Source organism: Arabidopsis lyrata (genome assembly GCF_000004255.2).
Source record: "Arabidopsis lyrata subsp. lyrata unplaced genomic scaffold ARALYscaffold_4, whole genome shotgun sequence".
In the NCBI taxonomy this organism is placed as follows: domain Eukaryota; kingdom Viridiplantae; phylum Streptophyta; class Magnoliopsida; order Brassicales; family Brassicaceae; genus Arabidopsis; species Arabidopsis lyrata.
The window spans coordinates 22,800,846-22,817,872 of record NW_003302552.1 but is presented as its reverse complement, the minus strand read 5'-3'; the positions used below and the strand labels follow the sequence as shown (position 1 = coordinate 22,817,872).

The window sequence follows — 17,027 nt, the reverse complement described above, 5'->3', positions numbered from 1 at the left end:
GAGTCAACGCACGCGTCTGAGTCGTTTTGAGCCGTTAATTCACAATTTCGTCTTTATTCGATTTTTTCTGGGCGGAGCAAATCAAAATCCAATTTTCCGGCAAATGGTCACGAATCTTCTACAAATGTGTTCTGAATCTCTCGTTTCAGCTAAAGATTCAGATCCATTATGTTATCTCTTCGAAACCTCACTACTAGCTTCGTCGCTCTTCCATCTCGATCTAAGCCGTTATCGCCGTCTTTGCGTCGTCGTTTTGTTCGTTGTCGACTTACGGATGCGGCAACTTTTGCACCTCTTGGTGTGGTCTCCGGAGAATCGGAACGAGCGATTGGCAGCTTAACTGAGCTTAAAAACGGCGGTGGCTGGAAGGTGGAAGACGAGCTTCCCCCGGCGGAAGATGGACGTGAAGGAGGAGTAGAAGATGACGATTCGGAGGAGGAGGAGGAGGGGATTTCGAGTATTCATGTTCCTCGTGAGAAATACATCAATCTCTCCAAGTCTGATCTCGTTAATGGTATTGTAACGAAGCTCCTCGATTCTCAAGACGGAGACACTGATATCTTCATCCTCCTTTCCTCGTAAGCTGAATATATATAACTCCTAAACTAACACGAATTGCATCTTGGACTCTCTCTTGAGCTGTTTTTGGAACTCTTTTAGGTGCTTAGACTCTATCCTTCACGCGGAGCACAAGAGGATTTTAGAGCAAATGAGAGCTGATTTCGTCGCTACTCAGTCCCTGGAGGAGGTAAAGACTGGTGGTGATTCATCGGATGACGAAGAAAGTTCTACTTCAGGTGGAGAAACTGACTCAGAGGAGGAACTTAACTCGAATGTCAAGAACTCTGAACCTAGGAGTGTTAATGGATACGATGGTTTATCATTCCCTTTGGCTGATGGTTTCGACATTTGGAACTTTTTAATATCCTCTGGCAAAGATGCAAAGAAACGTTCTGCTGAAAGGTATTAGAAATTATCCTGTATTTTTGGCGAATTTTGAAGTAAAACATGTACTTTCATTGGTAGAAGATTTGAGAGTGGTTTTTGAAAATCTGAATGTAACTTGACAATACTCGAATGCAGTGTAATGGCTGCAACCCGGTTCCAGCGTTCTTTCATTCAGCTCCTAGACAATGCCGGTTTTGAAGAGCTTTCAGCTAGGGATTTGGCATTGACATCGGCTCTGAACACGGATTACCTTCTTACTTTGCCTGTATACGTTGATTGGAAGAAGGCATCAGAGTCTAATGCTATTGTTTTCAGGTAAATGTTATATCTTTTGATGCGTTTCTAAAACTGTGCTATCTACTTCTTGTTCTGTCTTGCCAATGTGCTATCTAGTTCTGTATGGAGAATCTGCTTATGAATTTCATCTTCTTTACAGGCGTGGATTTGCAACTGAGAAGGAGAAGGGTTTGTTACTTGTGGAGAAGCTAGACTATATCCAGTCTAAAGTTCTACAAGGAATCTTCTCTACTATTGCAAAACCCTTGAGAAAAGTTGGAAAATTGATAAACAAGGTATGACTCCTATTATGTTATATGACCATGGGAAATTTTTTGCATTTATTGTATGCAGTGTTACTATTTCAAAAACCTTTGAGCTGTGTTAATTTTTAAACTTGAATAACATTTTTTCTTCAAATTTCATAAACAGGCTTTACGTGAGGCTTCTCAAACTCAAGAAATTCAAGATTTATCAGAGAGAATGAAAGTTTGGCTCAAGGACCTATCCCTTTTTAAGGAATCATATCTTGACCAAACTTCTGATAATTTCTTGAAAGAGGGGTTCCTTCCAGATTCAGTCCTCCCCATGCGGTTAGCAGCACAAAGGGCGGTCAGTCGGTATGAGGGGCTTCTGACACCTGTTGGTCCTCGCGCAAAGCTCTTCAGAAAGTTGCTTGGTTGGATTGGTTTCATTTCTCCTGATTATGAAACACCATCTGAGCTAGCTAATGACAGTAATGCATCTGAACCTTATTTAAGGTGAGTGACCTTTTTTCTCAGTCATCTTGACATTTTTTTTTGGTCTCTATTTGATGAATGTGAAAAATCTCTTCTATGTCAATATTAGATATGTTTTTCATGGATTTGATTGCGCGAATGAACCTGTATGTTCACTTAGTAAAATCAAGTCTGAAAGTTCCTAAATGTGTTTGTATCACTTGTTTGAACCATTAAATGAAACACAATATTAATTGCATCATTTTTTTCTAAATCTTCGACCTGATTAGAGATTTGAGCTAAGAAGTAAATTATTCTTCACTCAGGCCGATTTTCTTATCAAGGATGACACTGGCTGATATATGGAAACCTGCTTCAAAGAAAGCTTGTGGAAATGATGTCTGGAAAAGAATAAAAACTTCGATTTCCATTCTTTTATCACCTTCAACTCTGCAGGTATTCTTTTTTTTCTACGCAAATAATAGCATTTCTTTCAGTCTGTAGTGCACTGTCAAACTTCTTTATATGAATGAATCATAAGTTATGGCCACATGATCACATTCATTAGATGACTCTGTTTGTTTATGCCTTTTGGTGAATAGGAGCCTGCATTTGAAGAACTAATTTTGCTTTACACGAAGGATGCAAGTGAAAAAGATGATAAGAATAAAGATGAAACACGATCATCATTACAATTGGAGATATTTGAAAGAATTCCAATTCCAGATTTACCTGTAAGAATATTACATCGACATCATGAGTGTCTCCTCATGTTTCTTTTCTGCCAGTGAGCTTTTCCCTGTAGTTTTAACCACCATTTTTTCTTTCACTGTTGTATGTAGGTAATTTTCCCCCACAAGAAGCTTTACTTTCGCATCATAGATACAGTAAGTGTGGTTGCATTACAGACTCAATTTTGTTGATCTTATCTTTGTTGACCCAATCCTTGGAATCTTTTGTTAGGTACGTTTGGATATAGCTAGTATTTTGGGACTTACGGCATACTTTGTAAACTACAAGTTTGAGAACATCTCATCATCCCCGTATATCTCTTATCCTCTTCCTTTTGTGCCGCTTACAGAAACAAAGAATTAAGATTAGTCCTTTGCTACACAGATCAGCATTCTTTCTTGACGTGATCGCCATCACAGCTCTGTTAATATATGCAACACGCGTGGTTTTGGGTTACAAGCAGACATGGGATAGATATCAAGTGAGCTGAAACTCAGATTCATACTCTCTTTACTATAATGGGTCAGTGTTTAATTTTGAAAATTTCCCTTGCATTTGATCTACTTCCTCAGTTGTTAGTAAACAAGACACTTTTTGAGAAAACCTTAGCCAGTGGCTTTGGTTCTGTCCATTTCCTTTTGGATGCCTCGGAGCAGCAACAGGCAAGATCTCATTCATTTCTCCCTTTCTTATTCCTTTGGAAATTTGAATGAACGATTTCATATGGAATATCTTTGCTGAATATAGTTTTGTTCTCCAATCACTCATTATCTGCAGTACAAGGAGGCAATATTGACATATGCAATTATTCTTCAAGCAGGAAAAAATCAGGTTAGAGATAACCAGTCACTGTTCACAAAAAAAAAAAAAAAAAAAAGAGATAACCAGTCACTCTTTTCTCTTAATGCCATGCCTCATTAGGATAGTTCAACTTCAAGCTTTATCGTAGATGCTTATGAATAAACTATTTGCCTGCAGAATATGTCTTATCAAGGAGTTCGCGATAGATGCGAGAGATTCATGTATGACACTTTCAAAATAAAGGTCTGTTTAAAATTGAACTCTTATAGCAACATTATTAGACCTTGTTGCTGACTCACTAAAATCCACTAACAGGTTGAGATGCGAGTAGAAAAAGCTATAAGCACGTTGGTGAGACTTGGTCTAGTAACAGAGACACTGGTCGATAGCAACACCAAGCTACAGGCTGTTCCTTGTCCTCAGGCTTATATTTCTCTTAAAGAACTATGGAGCAGTCTGCTTGTTTGAATACAGTCTGTGTTTGAAAGAAGCAACCTAGTAACATTTTTGCTATATTGTACAAGATCTTCAGTACATAAACAGAATCTGCTAACATAGTGTTCTTCTTTTTTCTGTGATATACAGTTAAAAACAGAGTTTTATAGATTTGTCTGATTCTCACAGCTCGAGGGGTTGAGATTTTGTAAAGACAAATACTCCTCCTCCTCCTACAGACCGACCCAAAAGCATGTTATTATCGAGATACGACAGGTAATACAGTCCACCTACAGATCTCCTGTAATAGAGAAACATCTTTAGCATCCATAGTCATATCTTAAAACATAGGTTATGAAAAATAAACAAAAGATCATTGTTTACCTTCCTGGGCTGGTTGCGGTTACTGGAATCTGAGCTTTGAAAGTACGGATAAACTGCAAAAGCTGGAAAACCAGTAACGAGTTATTAGCTTGTTCGTCTTGGTTTCCATGCATTAGTACTAGAAAGTGTTTTTTTTTTTTTCACCTGTAGGCTTAGAAATGAGCGAGGAAGTATTGCAGGTGCGATAAGAGCTTGAAGCTGCTCATTGATGTTAATGTTTCTAACACTTATCTGCTAGGATTCCATGGAACTAAAATCAGATTGCTTCTGGCAAAACAAAGTTCTGAAAGCTCTGAAAAGGCAGACAATTAACTGACCTCTTCAAACTGAAGGTAGATGTTTCGACTACAGACCTTATCGAATTTCGCGGTAACAACAAGTGTTGCACCTTCTTGCTCCTGCCAAGGATCATTTACAGTAACTGTTTGGACATATATGAAATCGAAAGGGTTACAAGCAGAGAAGCAAAAACCTCCAACAAGCTTGGAAGACTCCACTGAACAACATTCCGAATGATCCCACCGTCTGATCGATCTCTGCACTCAAACTTCTGGAAGACCTGCCCCACCTGATCAAAACCCACAAAGGATTAAACCGAAGCCCAAACTAAAGTCTCTCTCTGCTTTGTTCATTATCATTGGTAGTAGTACCTGAAAGAAGGGAAGTCTTGAAGCAGCTTCAAATAGAACAACAACATCAGGTGCAGATGTATATTGTAGCCTCCATGTTCCATCTAACTTCACTAGATCGATTTCTTCACCGCCATTAAACCCTTCCACAGTCACCTGAAAAGTTTCTACCAAATCCAGACTCATAAAATAAAACAAAAAGCAGCTTTCACTCAATATAATAAACAACAGTATCCAAGGCAATGACTGTACCAGAGCCTCCTCGATGATAGATCGTTGATCAGAAGTGGCAGTGAGTCCTCGTTGAGTGTCTTGAACAGCTCTCAGTAAATCGTGTTTCTTGTGTTCTAAGTCAAGTTCATTGTCTACGACCTGAGTGATCACCAAAACATACTCAAATCATTTGTTTCAGACGAGCAAAAGAACAAAAATGTGCAGAGAACAAACCCGAGCCGTCGTCTCTCCAGAAGCTACAGCTATAGGACACGAGAATCTCTTTCTATGATTGGTGTTAATGTTTAAGCCAAAAGGGTTGACTCTACAGACGCGAGGCATTGAAATCGCAGGGCAAGAGAAGGTCGCAGACGCAATTCGATCCATTTTCGAACAATCACCACCCGATGGATAAAAGCTTATCCAAGAGTTACCGAGTTGTCTTGTCCCATAAAAAAATCAGATTTTTTTCTCCGAAATTTCAAATCTTTTATTCCTGAGAGTAATAATGTCTACGAGAAAAAGGAAAAAATATTTAGTCGATACCTTCGAAGCTCAGAAGCTAGCTACTCGATACCTGAGAACTGAGGAAGAAGGGACAGCTTTATTTTCTGTAATTACTCAATACTGTACATTTATTATTTTAAAGATAAATAACTCATCGCACGAAATCGACATTAATACGTGGCCGTATTTTGACCTGACATTGTGAACCGGCTCAACCCAAACCGAGCCTTTGGGCAATGAAAGCTGTCAATTATTCCACCAGAAACATGAATTGAAAATGACTAAATCCGATTTACCCAAAGTATCAAATTTCACGAGTCCTTAGACTAAACCATCAAAATGGCACTGTACAACAAAAGCAAGGCCACATTTTGTAAAATTTGTAGCAGTTTTCGTCTTTCTTCAGTTAGAGCCATTGATTTAGCCATTGTTGTCTGGTTGGTGGTGACCATCACGTGCAATCTCATCGTCTTCATCTCCAAAATTAGCCCATGGAAGTATTGACTCAAACAACACAGCAAATGGATTCCGATTTGCCACATCACGTGGACGTGGTGGTGCTTCTTGTTGACCTCCCCCGCCGCCTCCAGCCATTTGCTCTCCTCCCACCATTCTTGGATCAGCCACAAAGTTCTGTAAATTGTCTGGTGGGAGAGTTGGCATCGAATCAGAGAAATCATGTGTTGATAAATGAGAGTACCTGCAACGGGTTAGAACCATACGTGATCAGCTCTAGCCAAAAAAATAAAATTGACAATTGAGAGTTCAAAACGCTTACTGGTTATTCTCAGCAGAGAAGGCTTCTTTCCTTACACAAAGCCAGCTCTCGGCTTCGGTTCCGTTTTGTTCCAGTGACTCAATGACTAAATCAGCAGCACTCCGAAGCAACTTCTGTACATCTGGAAGCCTCCATATAAGGTAATTCCTTTCGACATATAAGTTAATAAGGTGATCCAAGGATGGGATCTTTGATTCATCTGATCGGAAGTAAGAATGCTTGAGTATCTTTGTCCATGCCTGATCTTTTAAGGGTACCTTGTCCACTAGCTTCTTGAGTACTGTTGGATGAAGCTTCAAAGCTTGTGTCATGAGATCCAAAGAGCTTGACTTCGAAGTATCTACGTGAGTGGCTTCTGATGAAGAGGAAGACTCCATCTTCTCGAGATAAACTCGGGCTATAGCAAGCGAATAAGAGAAATTAGGGAAGAGCCATAATGAGTTGTCATTGCGGTACTCCTCCGAGAATTGCTCCAGCCACGCATACTCCTCTGCTCTCAAAGCAAAGTAGTCCACACAAAACAAAGCGCCTACTGGATCACTCATGTCCAACGAAAGCAAGAATTTGCAGACCTCCAACGCTGACCTATGACAGCCACGCCTGTCCATGTTTCTCATGTGAGTGAAAAGCGTCTTGAAGAACAGCTTGTTTGTCTCGTGGGTAAACTCCAACCGGCAATTACCCTGGAACGGAGTGAACATAGGATGCCATGCACGCTCCAATCCGTACAAGCACTTTCCAATGGAATCTGCAGCCATATCATGCTCACCAACAAACTTAAAGTAGTCTGCCATAGTTATGAGCGACTCAATATGGTAAGGATGGTGTATAAGGACACTTGCTACACCATTCAAATCATGGATAGCCTGTGCAGCCCGAAATGCCCTCTGAGCCTGCTCATATGAGGATGAATGTGTATATCTACACATCAAAAGAAAAGTATTTCATCAGATATACAAAGTTCAATGTCTATATTTCTATACACACACCCACAAAAAAACAAAAAACGGTACAAATTGTTACCTAAAGTAGTTGTTACCATCTTTAGTCTCTAGAAACTCCATTGAGAAAGATCTATCCCAGCGAGACCAATTCTCCTTTGGAGATATCAGAACCGTCTTTGTGATATGATGGACTCCACGTCTACCCCCTCGTCCTTGTCTAGAGCTACTACCACCTTGAGAGCCACTCTCACTCTCAAATGATCTCATAGCCTTTGAACCATACATTCTCCTCAACTCGTTCTCAAGATTCAGATACTTGGGATCTACTTCCAACACAAATCGTGAAGAAGCCTTTTTGGAAGAATCAGCATTTGCTTTTGTCTCCTGAACCTTATCTTGCTTAGAGTTAGCATTGAGACCAAGTGCTTCCAAAGTTTCATCCAAAGTGATTTCAGCTTTAGCCACATTAGAAGCACTCTCTTTGTTTTTCTTCTTTTTCTTTTTCTTCGACTTATTCTTTGACGCCGGCTGCACATTATCAACATTCTTTGACTGATGATCCGCATCTTCGTTCTTCTTCTCAACTATAGTCTCATCATCAACCTCTATCTCCTGCAATCAAACCCAATTGTTACAGAAACACTTTGTAATCATTACTCCTACCACCAACAAAACATGAATCAGCTCTAGACATCAGAAACAAAAACCATAAACATCTAAAGATCGACCTATTCACACTATCTGCATTCAAACTTATTAACACAGAGACATTAGCTATCTTAAAACACCTAAGCGGATGAAATTCCAGATACTATAAGCTACCAAACAATCTAATCATCAGAGGTGAAATCTAGAAGCTACCTCAGGATCTTCATCACCGTCGTTCAAGAGATCGAATGGATTAATCGAAGAACGGGCTCCTGATTCTTCTTCTTCTTCCTCTTCTTCATCTTCTTCTTCTTCTTCGTGATGTTTCTGGAGTTTCGATTCTTCGTGTTCCTGGAGAACCTTCTTCAGCAACCTCCCAGACATGTTTACTCCTGCTTCGTCTTCGGAAAATCCAACAAGGACGATTCAAGACGGCGGAGAAAGGCGGCGACTCCGACTAGATGATATCTCGTCGATACACACGCTAATCCCTCGCTTCTCTCGACCTTAGGAGGAGAAGGAATCTTTCCGGTTTATACTTAACCGGTACATTGTAACCGGTATAATGGTAGATTGCTATACCGGGAGAGATAGAAAACGAACAGAGATGCGGAAGAAAGAAACGACATCGTTTGTTTAATCCCTTTTTCACATCAATCGACGTCGTTTTCATTTTTCACAACTGGACGCATAAATTTACTATATTAAAGTTGGAATTTGGACCGCATAAAAAGTTGGTTAATATGATATGGGAGAATCTGATTAAATTAGAATCCAATGCTTTCGGCTAAGCTAATAATTAGAGCCACCACGAGCACCGCTACTAATCTCTTTAGTGATATCTTCACTTTTACTTCAAAAAGTAAACTAATCACGAAATTCACTTTTATTGTGATTCCCTCTTCCCATGCTCTGAAATTTGATAATCACTAGTCCCTATTTCTGCTTAACCACTTTCCTTTATAATTTTTGAATTTATATAGATTAATGTATATATTTTATACCCATCATCATTACGATACAAAATCATAGTCCAATTATTATCTTCATTACTGACATTTTCGGCTCTTTTACAAAAAGCTAACCCCTTTATCTACAGTTGATTATATTTTAATTTTCACCAAAAGTATAATTAAACAGAAGACTCTAATCATATCAGTGATCAAAGTGGGCCAATATGGGCCCATACACGCGACAAATAACACAACCCAAAAGACCAAAGCGATTATAAATTGCATTCTCTTTCTCCTTAATTCCCACAGGCCAACATCAACGACTTATTCGAGAGAAAATGAATCGGAATCTTAGAAACGCCATTATTGCATTCCTTGCTCCACTTCCTTCTATCGTCTTCTACCTCACATTTCTCCGTAATCACTCTCCAGCCTCAGATTCAGAGCTCTCTTTCATTCATTCATGGTGTTTGAATCATCCCCTTCTATTAGCAAACCTTCTCTTCTTCTTAAACGTCAATGTGCTCTTCTGGGTCATCGGTTTACTCCAATCCAGCCACTGGGTACGCATCCATAATCTCTAAAAATGTTACCCATTTGTTAAAAATGATCTCTTTCTCAATCTTCAGTTTTTTTTTAAAAAAATTTGCAGATGATCGATGTGTATTGGACTGTGATACCTGTAATGCTGGTTCATTACTTCGCTTCGCATCCATTGGCACAGTACAATAAGTTGAGATCCATGATTGTCGTAACTCTGACATGGATTTGGAGCATTAGGTTGACTCATAACTACTTCCGGCGGGAAAATTGGGAATGGGGCGCTAGAGAAGACTGGAGGTTCAACGACTTACGGAAACAGTACGGGAAACACTGGTGGTGGCTCTCCTTCTTCTCTGTCTACGTTTCTCAGCAGGTAACATGTCTACCACCTGTTCGATGAATTGCTTCAAAGAGCTTGTTTTTCATCTAGCCATATAACGTATCTGCCTTTATGAGGACAATTTAGAGAAAATTAGATGCTTTTGGTTAAAGCCTTGAAGCCACAATTTCCAGTAATCTGTATATATTTGCTGCTTAGCTTATATGCTTTCTGTTTCTCATTAGGCTTCTTTTTCCAAAATTTACTCAGATCTTCCTCATTGGGATATGTCTGCCCTTATATGTCATCCATTCCGTTGATGCGCCACTAAACATCTGGGACTTCATTTCCTCGGCTATCTGTTTGACGGGAATCGTCATGGCATACTACGCAGACACACAGCTTCACGAGTTTGTAACCGGAAACCAAAAACTCAAGGAGCAAGGAAAGCCTAAGATCCCCAATCTCGACACGGGTTTGTGGCATTACTCAAGACATCCTAATTACTTGGGAGAGCAATTGTGGTGGTGGGGATTGGTCATATTTGCTTGGAACCTTGGTCAAGGATGGACTTTGATAGGTGCATTGGTCAATACTCTGTGTTTGGTCTATGTAACAATTCTTGTCGAGCGTCGGATGGTGAAACAACAATACAGAGCTGAAGCTTATAGAGCATATCAGAAGACAACTTCGGTGTGGATTCCATGGTTCAAATCTCATGTTGCTGCTACTAAAGACAAGAACACTTGAGGAAGCTGTGATTAGTTTGTTTCAATAGGGTTTCTAGAGATCCTTAATTGTGTATTATGAGCATTGTTTTGGTGTTTTTTCCTCTCACTTTGTTTCCTTGGGGATGTTTTCTTTGGTCTGTGTAAATTTGCATTATAATGGGTTTTTCTTCCGTCTATTTGGGCTCGTCGTCGTCGTGTTAATAAGTGTTTTTAAAATTCATAGTTATTTTATCTAGAAATGAATTGATTTTGTTTCAGAAAATCACAAAAAAAAAAAGAAGGGTGTTTTTCTCATTTGATGTATATTCGTCAACAACAAATCAAAAGCATATGCCAAAATGGTTAGATACTTGATAAAATTGTAGAATATACCATTAGAATAAAATATAGTTGATGCTATTTTATCTTTGGGAAAAAATCAAATCGAAAAATGCTATAAAAACAGGGTGCAACATAACCAAAAAAAAAAAAAAAAAAAAAAACACATTATTCTCGTTCTCATCTCCAGTTTTCATAGTCACTAACCTAAAAGAATGGAGGAAGCTTGGAGGAGATTTGTTTTATTCTCTGTTCTAAGTGTTTCTTTGATCTACTTATGTCTTTCAACATGTCACGTTTCCGCCTACGGCTTCGGTAGAAGGCAGCTCCGGTTTAATACAGATGGTCGGTTCAAGATACTGCAAGTGTCAGATATGCACTACGGTTTTGGCAAAGAGACGCAATGCTCAGACGTATCACCTGCAGAATTTCCTTACTGCTCCGATCTCAACACCACCTCCTTTTTAAAGCGAACTATCGCTTCCGAGAAGCCCGATCTCATCGTCTTCTCTGGTACCAAATTCTTCAAATAATATACACAATTTTATGCGTGTAGGGTTTTACTCTTGTATTACAATAATTGTGTGTTTTTATGCGTGGAAAAAAAACCCTAAAACAATGCAGGAGACAATGTATATGGATTGTGCGAGACAAGAGACGTGGCAAAATCGATGGACATGGCATTTGCTCCTGCCATCGAATCGGGGATTCCATGGGTGGCCATTTTGGGGAATCACGACCAAGAATCCGACATGACTAGAGAAACAATGATGAAATACATCATGAAACTCCCAAACTCGTTGTCTCAAGTAAACCCTCCCGATGCTTGGCTATACCAAATCGACGGTTTTGGTAATTACAATCTACAAATCGAGGGTCCTTTTGGCTCGCCTCTCTTCTTCAAATCCATTCTCAATCTCTATCTACTCGACGGTGGAGCTTACACCAAGCTCGATGGCTTTGGTTACAAATATGATTGGGTCAGAACCTCTCAACAGAATTGGTATGAACACACTTCTAAATGGCTTGAGATGGAACACAAGAGGTGGCCATTTCCACAGAATAGTACGGCACCGGGATTGGTTTACCTCCACATTCCAATGCCGGAATTTGCATTGTTCAACAAATCGACCGAGATGACTGGAGTTAGACAAGAATCTACATGTTCTCCACCTATCAACTCTGGTTTCTTCACCAAACTTGTCGAAAGAGGTGAAGTCAAGGGTGTTTTCAGCGGTCACGACCACGTCAACGACTTCTGTGCCGAACTCCATGGGATCAACCTTTGTTACGCAGGCGGTGCCGGGTAACTTGTACTTCACGCTGTTTTACTCATTAAACCCTTACTTGTAACACACGTTAATTTGTTTTAATGGTTTTAGGTATCATGGGTATGGAAAGGTTGGTTGGGCAAGGAGAGCAAGAGTAGTTGAGGCTCAGCTTGAGAAGACTAAGTATGGACGTTGGGGAGCTGTTGCTACAATCAAAACTTGGAAACGGCTCGATGATAAGAATCATTCTTTAATTGATACTCAACTTCTTTGGTCCAAGAACACAAGTAAGCAATATCAAATTTAAATTAACTTGAACATTTGGAGTGGTGTTCTGATCTTACTTTTTGTTTTATTGCAGCTCTTGAACCAAATTTTGGGTTTACTTGCTCTACTATACCACAACACTAATCATGAATCTGAGTACTTGTACAATGATTTGATATGTTTCATTTTCTTTATTTATGATTTACCATCTATTATTTTGTCTAGAATAAAAAAGAAGACCATTCAGCTTATAGTTTTCTGCTTTGTTACATTAGTTTTAATTTTATGACTTGAGTCAAATTGGTTCGACTTGGTAAATTTAATAATCGCTGGAAATGTTTATAAAGAGTTTATAATGTAGGGACTGAGTGAGCAATATTAGAATACTGAAATCGCAGAGGTCAAAGTCAAACTTGGATAATACTTTACTTTGTCTCGTTGAAACGCCGTGACGTTTGAATGTTTCAATCAAAGATTGTGTGTTGTTTTTGTCTGGGATTTTTGCCGCCAACAGAGTCGAGAAAATCCCCAATCCTCTCCTCTAACTAGGGTTTTCAGTTGTCACGTCATTTCAATATAACGTTTTCTCTAGTTAATTTCTAAAATTCTCATTCACATCGATCTCTTGAGATATGAAGTCATCTTACGGTTTATATAATCCACCAAATCAAATTGAAACAAATCCAGGAATTACGAAAAAATAAATCACCAAATTTGATAATTAACGTTTATATATATCCTAGATTTTTAAGAGAGTACAAAAGCCAATCTTAAGCATGATTAATTTTTTCTAATGTATCTATCTTTTTATTTTTGGTCAGATCTAAGTATCTATCTTGCTATATCCTAGATTTTTATTTTTTCTAATGTATCTATCTTTTTTTTTTTGGTCAGATCTAAGTATCTATCTTGCTAGACTAATCTAAAATTTTAGAGAAATTTCATAAATTGCCATTTTATGAATATTTTCAAAAAATTCGTGAACACAGAATCTATTCAAATGTACTACTACTCTACCAGAATTTTTTCGTGAAACTTAATATCACAACAAATTATTCAGGGTTTATTTTTTATTAAGGATCGATGAAAACTGAGAATTACAAACAACTTAACCAACGTGATTCATTTGTAAAAGTAATAGAAGTATTTGCAAATCAAATCTCTCAAAAAATCTATAGCTTAATCAGTGTTTATTGAAATGACAAAACGTAAAAAACTATATAATTATTGTTTTTATACACTCGCTAAAATGAAACTTCAGTAGATGCGTAACTGTAATCTTTCAATGATTTTTCTTAAAGTAACAATATGTACTATAATAAATGGCAATCTCTGGTACAACTAAAATTGAAAATCATTCAAATACGACTTATGCATGGAAACATGTGTTTGATGATAATAGATTAATATCACGACTTTAAAAACTTATATGTTAGCTATGGACGTATATATAGGACGTATGCATCTTGAAACTTCACCAAAATTCATTTGCAAACCTTTAGTATGAGATGAGTTAGCTATACTCTATGCATAAACCCTAAATATAAATTTGAGATTAACTTATGCGGTTATAAAATTATAACAAAACCATAACCATCATATGAGTAATGCTTAACCAGATCATATAACTATAACTAGATGCTAGCTATATAGTACACAAATGTGATAATTAAATCATACTAGTTACTTGTATACGATCTACATATCATCATCACATGCATGTAATAACCTATGTGTATAAACATAATATTATTTACATTAAATGTGTCTCTGCAATGTATATGTATTGTGTAATAATACTTCAGGGCTCAGACCAAGAGACGCAAAGAGAAACCCAAAACACAAAGCATAACTGACCACAAAATAAAATTGATTTTTAAATTTTCGTAATTTTATAGCCTTCAGCTTTTGTTAATATAGGGTCTCATAATTTAACTAATGCATCAGAAAATATATGTGAAAACAGATCATACCTTTTTCAATCGCCCCAAGAAAAAAAAGAAAAGAACGAAGCTCTTCTCTTTTTGCTAATATAGACATCACAATGATATAAAGAAACAAGATTTTTAATTATTGTTTTGTCACTGCCCATCTCCTGCAACTCTGCCTAACTAATATCCAGCAATAGCTTCAGAGAAAAAGCAGCAGCAGCAGCCATATTTAGTAACCAAACATAGAAACCCATCACCAAATTAATTGCAGGGACAATAATTAATGACCTACATATATACATATAATTACAAAATGCAAACACACATACATATATATATATAGAGACAATTCACTTTTCTAAGACAGCCCATCAAACTCTGAAACTTTCTGACCACAGAGACATACAAGAGAGACATGGGTTTACACTGATCCCAATCCTAGTTCATGTCTCTTCTTATAATATCTCACTTATTTGTACCCATTTTTTCCTACTCTATATACAGACTTACAATCTTCTTACTTAATCTTTGATCTGTTTTGCCAAATGTAAATAATAATTTGATCCATTGGTATATAACTGATAGCAATGGAAAAAAAGACGTACAAATGCTAGAAGTACTACTTCATCTATATACATAATCAACATTTTCAAGAACACATAACAAAAGACTATATCGGTTTTCTATTAACCATGCATATTATTAGAACATACTGTATATCATTTCCTTGATAAATTTATAATGAAATCAATGCATTATGTTGTCATATATATAGAATTATATATGTGTATTATTTTTTCTTAAAATACCAACTAATATTTCATCATAATTATTATTGATCCAAATCAAAAGACAATGAAGACTTTCCTTTCTTAGTGAAGTGGTCATCTTCACTGCTACTCCCAAGTCTCAGCTGAAAGAAAGAGGAAGACGAAGCACCACCACCACCACCGCCACGTGGTAAACTTCCACCGGAAGATGATGATTCCTCCTCCGTACTGTTGGTCATTCCGCTCTCGCCGCATTCCATGTCAACTCCAAAAAGCCTCAGTCTCTTCCCGGCCGTTCCAACAAGTTCCTGATTAGCTCTTCCGTGCATCATCACCGGCACAGATTCGATCACCAACGGATCAGCCACCGCAGCCGCCGGATTATTCCTCTGATCCACTGACCTAACGAAGTAACCATAACCAAATTCTCTCGGAATTTGATGGTAATTATAACCACCGCCGTGATGATGACGTTGCTGCTGATGATTATACAGATTGTAACTCGTCGAAGGAAAGCTGTAAAACCTAGGGAACATAGCTCCGGCGGCGAAATGAGGATGGTCAGGGACTTTAGGTCGTCTCCTCCAATCAATAAACAAACGACTATCTCTTCCTGAATCTCCGACACATCTTTGAAAAGAGACAATATCTCCGGCGTCAAGCTTTTTGTCTTTAACGAATCTGCTCCAACCTTTAGTCATGACATAGCTTTGACTACTGTTCCAGTAAGAGTAACGGAACCTCCATGATTTGCCTGTGAGATCTTCGAAGTTTAAAAGCAAACCTTTCTCGTTAGAAGATGAATCTAAAGGGAAGAATCTCTCTGCGTGTTGCTTTGGGATCACAAGTCGGTTTAGTTTTCCGACATCACTTGGAGTCACAACTTTGTCGAACATGTGCTCTCTCTCTGCTACTTCTCTCGTTCCTGCTCCTTCTTCTTCTAAGGGCTTTGCTTCTTCTTCTTCATCTTCATCTCTTGTGAGAGATAAATCTGTCATCATCTTTAGAACCCAGATCTCTTAAGGGTGTGACCAAGAATTGGTTTTGAGAATGGAATTTGATGAATTCACAGCTTCCGGAGGGAATTGAGAAAGGAGGAGATACAAGCAAAACCCTAGATTTAGGAAGAGAATTGGAGGAGGAGAAAAGGTTAGATTGGTGATGTGATTGACCTAATTATACATAAATAGAAAGTGGGTTTAGCCTAACTTCACTGATCATCATCTTTCTCTGTCTCTCTATATCTATATCTCTTACTGTTTCAAGCAATAGCTATAGCTCTTTTAAATCCAGAGAAAGAAAACAAAAACAAAAAAAAAGTTGTCAAGATTTTTCAGAAGAAGAATGAGAAAACAAGAAGAGAGAAATCAGCAGTGTTATGATGAGAATGATGGAGAGATATGGGCAAGAGAACCAATTTAGAGGGACCCATGAATAAATCTGGTTCAGTTCATGTGACCTTATTGTCCTTTTACCACCATTCTAGTTTCTTTCTTTTTTTATTTCCTTGCATAATAAAATTTCTTTAAATAATTCCCCATATTATTCATTTGCCACCTAAAATGCTTGAGATCGAACAAAAATAAAAATCGGATTTGTCCAACGAATACAAATTAAAGTAGATGATGCATGGTTGGGATATGAGGAGAAGAGAGCTGATAATGTCGTGGGCTTAGGGAGAAATTCTTGTTTTTTCTTTGATTTAGGATCTTAAAACTATAAATAATCAAATGATTAATCAACAATCTCGTCCTAATAAATGCTAATTATCGAAAAGTAAACTTCTTTTATGGGTTTGCTGCAATTTTGGTTTCACAAAGCTTTTTTAGTCTTGGTCTTTACTGTTGACTTTTTTTTGGTTATGGTTCCCTTCCCCTCCTCTTTCTTAATTTTTTTTCTTGGTATAATAC

The 17,027-nt window shown here is 37.9% G+C and overlaps 6 protein-coding genes across 8 annotated transcripts; 3 read left to right on the top strand and 3 right to left on the bottom strand.

Moving 5' to 3' along the window:
- The first annotated feature begins 7 nt into the window (after positions 1-7).
- LOC9316341 lies at positions 8-4,080 on the top strand. The gene is made up of 14 exons (XM_021028606.1): positions 8-578; positions 661-963; positions 1,084-1,263; positions 1,385-1,520; positions 1,657-1,985; positions 2,270-2,399; positions 2,546-2,677; positions 2,786-2,830; positions 2,907-2,986; positions 3,060-3,156; positions 3,248-3,337; positions 3,453-3,506; positions 3,654-3,719; positions 3,792-4,080. The coding sequence occupies exons 1-14, from the start codon at positions 169-171 to the stop codon at positions 3,942-3,944; spliced, it is 2,205 nt and encodes a 734-aa protein (XP_020884265.1). The 5' UTR covers positions 8-168; the 3' UTR covers positions 3,945-4,080.
- LOC9316340 (probable plastid-lipid-associated protein 10, chloroplastic) lies at positions 3,973-5,780 on the bottom strand. Of its 3 annotated transcripts, XM_021028608.1 has the most exons (9): positions 5,684-5,780; positions 5,372-5,579; positions 5,177-5,296; positions 4,946-5,080; positions 4,768-4,863; positions 4,613-4,693; positions 4,440-4,529; positions 4,296-4,357; positions 3,973-4,212 (listed from the first exon to the last, which is right to left on the bottom strand). In XM_021028608.1, exons 2-9 carry the CDS (start codon positions 5,522-5,524, stop codon positions 4,095-4,097), a joined length of 855 nt encoding a protein of 284 aa, XP_020884267.1. In that variant the 5' UTR covers positions 5,525-5,579; positions 5,684-5,780; the 3' UTR covers positions 3,973-4,094. The 3 variants fall into 3 exon arrangements, with proteins under 3 accessions (XP_020884267.1, XP_020884266.1, XP_002880273.1); XM_021028607.1 differs by having other exon boundaries at positions 5,372-5,780; XM_002880227.2 differs by having other exon boundaries at positions 4,440-4,526; positions 5,372-5,780.
- Positions 5,781-5,885: 105 nt separating this feature from the next.
- LOC9318158 (transcription factor 25) lies at positions 5,886-8,537 on the bottom strand. The gene is made up of 4 exons (XM_002880226.2): positions 8,228-8,537; positions 7,446-7,978; positions 6,423-7,343; positions 5,886-6,344 (listed from the first exon to the last, which is right to left on the bottom strand). The coding sequence occupies exons 1-4, from the start codon at positions 8,396-8,398 to the stop codon at positions 6,065-6,067; spliced, it is 1,905 nt and encodes a 634-aa protein (XP_002880272.1). The 5' UTR covers positions 8,399-8,537; the 3' UTR covers positions 5,886-6,064.
- Positions 8,538-9,250: 713 nt separating this feature from the next.
- LOC9318157 (uncharacterized protein C594.04c) lies at positions 9,251-10,776 on the top strand. The gene is made up of 3 exons (XM_002882045.2): positions 9,251-9,530; positions 9,620-9,883; positions 10,100-10,776. Exons 1-3 carry the CDS (start codon positions 9,306-9,308, stop codon positions 10,577-10,579), a joined length of 969 nt encoding a protein of 322 aa, XP_002882091.1. The 5' UTR covers positions 9,251-9,305; the 3' UTR covers positions 10,580-10,776.
- A 261-nt stretch (positions 10,777-11,037) lies between these two features.
- Positions 11,038-12,626, top strand: LOC9316339 (probable inactive purple acid phosphatase 14). Its single transcript, XM_021029361.1, has 3 exons — positions 11,038-11,391; positions 11,503-12,184; positions 12,261-12,626. The coding sequence occupies exons 1-3, from the start codon at positions 11,094-11,096 to the stop codon at positions 12,454-12,456; spliced, it is 1,176 nt and encodes a 391-aa protein (XP_020885020.1). The 5' UTR covers positions 11,038-11,093; the 3' UTR covers positions 12,457-12,626.
- Positions 12,627-15,080: 2,454 nt separating this feature from the next.
- LOC9316338 (B3 domain-containing transcription factor NGA1) lies at positions 15,081-16,635 on the bottom strand. Its single transcript, XM_021029997.1, has one exon. The coding sequence runs from the start codon at positions 16,116-16,118 to the stop codon at positions 15,180-15,182; it is 939 nt and encodes a 312-aa protein (XP_020885656.1). The 5' UTR covers positions 16,119-16,635; the 3' UTR covers positions 15,081-15,179.
- Between the last annotated feature and the right edge of the window lie 392 nt (positions 16,636-17,027).

Bases quoted from the DNA above. Each gene is read 5' to 3' on its own strand.
- LOC9318158 (XM_002880226.2), bottom strand. From the start codon at position 8,398: ATGTCTGGGAGGTTGCTGAAGAAGGTTCTCCAGGAACACGAAGAATCG. The intron at 7,344-7,445 runs GTAACAATTTGT...TTTGATGTGTAG, and splicing joins GATGGTAACAACTACTTTAG to ATATACACATTCATCCTCAT. The intron at 6,345-6,422 runs GTAAGCGTTTTG...AACCCGTTGCAG, and splicing joins TTCTCTGCTGAGAATAACCA to GTACTCTCATTTATCAACAC.
- LOC9316341 (XM_021028606.1), top strand. From the start codon at position 169: ATGTTATCTCTTCGAAACCTCACTACTAGCTTCGTCGCTCTTCCATCT. The intron at 964-1,083 runs GTATTAGAAATT...ACTCGAATGCAG, and splicing joins AAGAAACGTTCTGCTGAAAG to TGTAATGGCTGCAACCCGGT. The intron at 3,338-3,452 runs GCAAGATCTCAT...CATTATCTGCAG, and splicing joins ATGCCTCGGAGCAGCAACAG to TACAAGGAGGCAATATTGAC.
- LOC9316338 (XM_021029997.1), bottom strand. From the start codon at position 16,118: ATGATGACAGATTTATCTCTCACAAGAGATGAAGATGAAGAAGAAGAA.
- LOC9316339 (XM_021029361.1), top strand. From the start codon at position 11,094: ATGGAGGAAGCTTGGAGGAGATTTGTTTTATTCTCTGTTCTAAGTGTT. The intron at 11,392-11,502 runs GTACCAAATTCT...AAAACAATGCAG, and splicing joins CGATCTCATCGTCTTCTCTG to GAGACAATGTATATGGATTG. The intron at 12,185-12,260 runs GTAACTTGTACT...TAATGGTTTTAG, and splicing joins TGTTACGCAGGCGGTGCCGG to GTATCATGGGTATGGAAAGG.
- LOC9316340 (XM_021028607.1), bottom strand. From the start codon at position 5,524: ATGGATCGAATTGCGTCTGCGACCTTCTCTTGCCCTGCGATTTCAATG. The intron at 4,694-4,767 runs GTTTTTGCTTCT...GATCCTTGGCAG, and splicing joins GTCTTCCAAGCTTGTTGGAG to GAGCAAGAAGGTGCAACACT. The intron at 4,213-4,295 runs GTAAACAATGAT...TCTCTATTACAG, and splicing joins ACCGCAACCAGCCCAGGAAG to GAGATCTGTAGGTGGACTGT.
- LOC9318157 (XM_002882045.2), top strand. From the start codon at position 9,306: ATGAATCGGAATCTTAGAAACGCCATTATTGCATTCCTTGCTCCACTT. The intron at 9,531-9,619 runs GTACGCATCCAT...AAAAATTTGCAG, and splicing joins TACTCCAATCCAGCCACTGG to ATGATCGATGTGTATTGGAC. The intron at 9,884-10,099 runs GTAACATGTCTA...AAATTTACTCAG, and splicing joins CTGTCTACGTTTCTCAGCAG to ATCTTCCTCATTGGGATATG.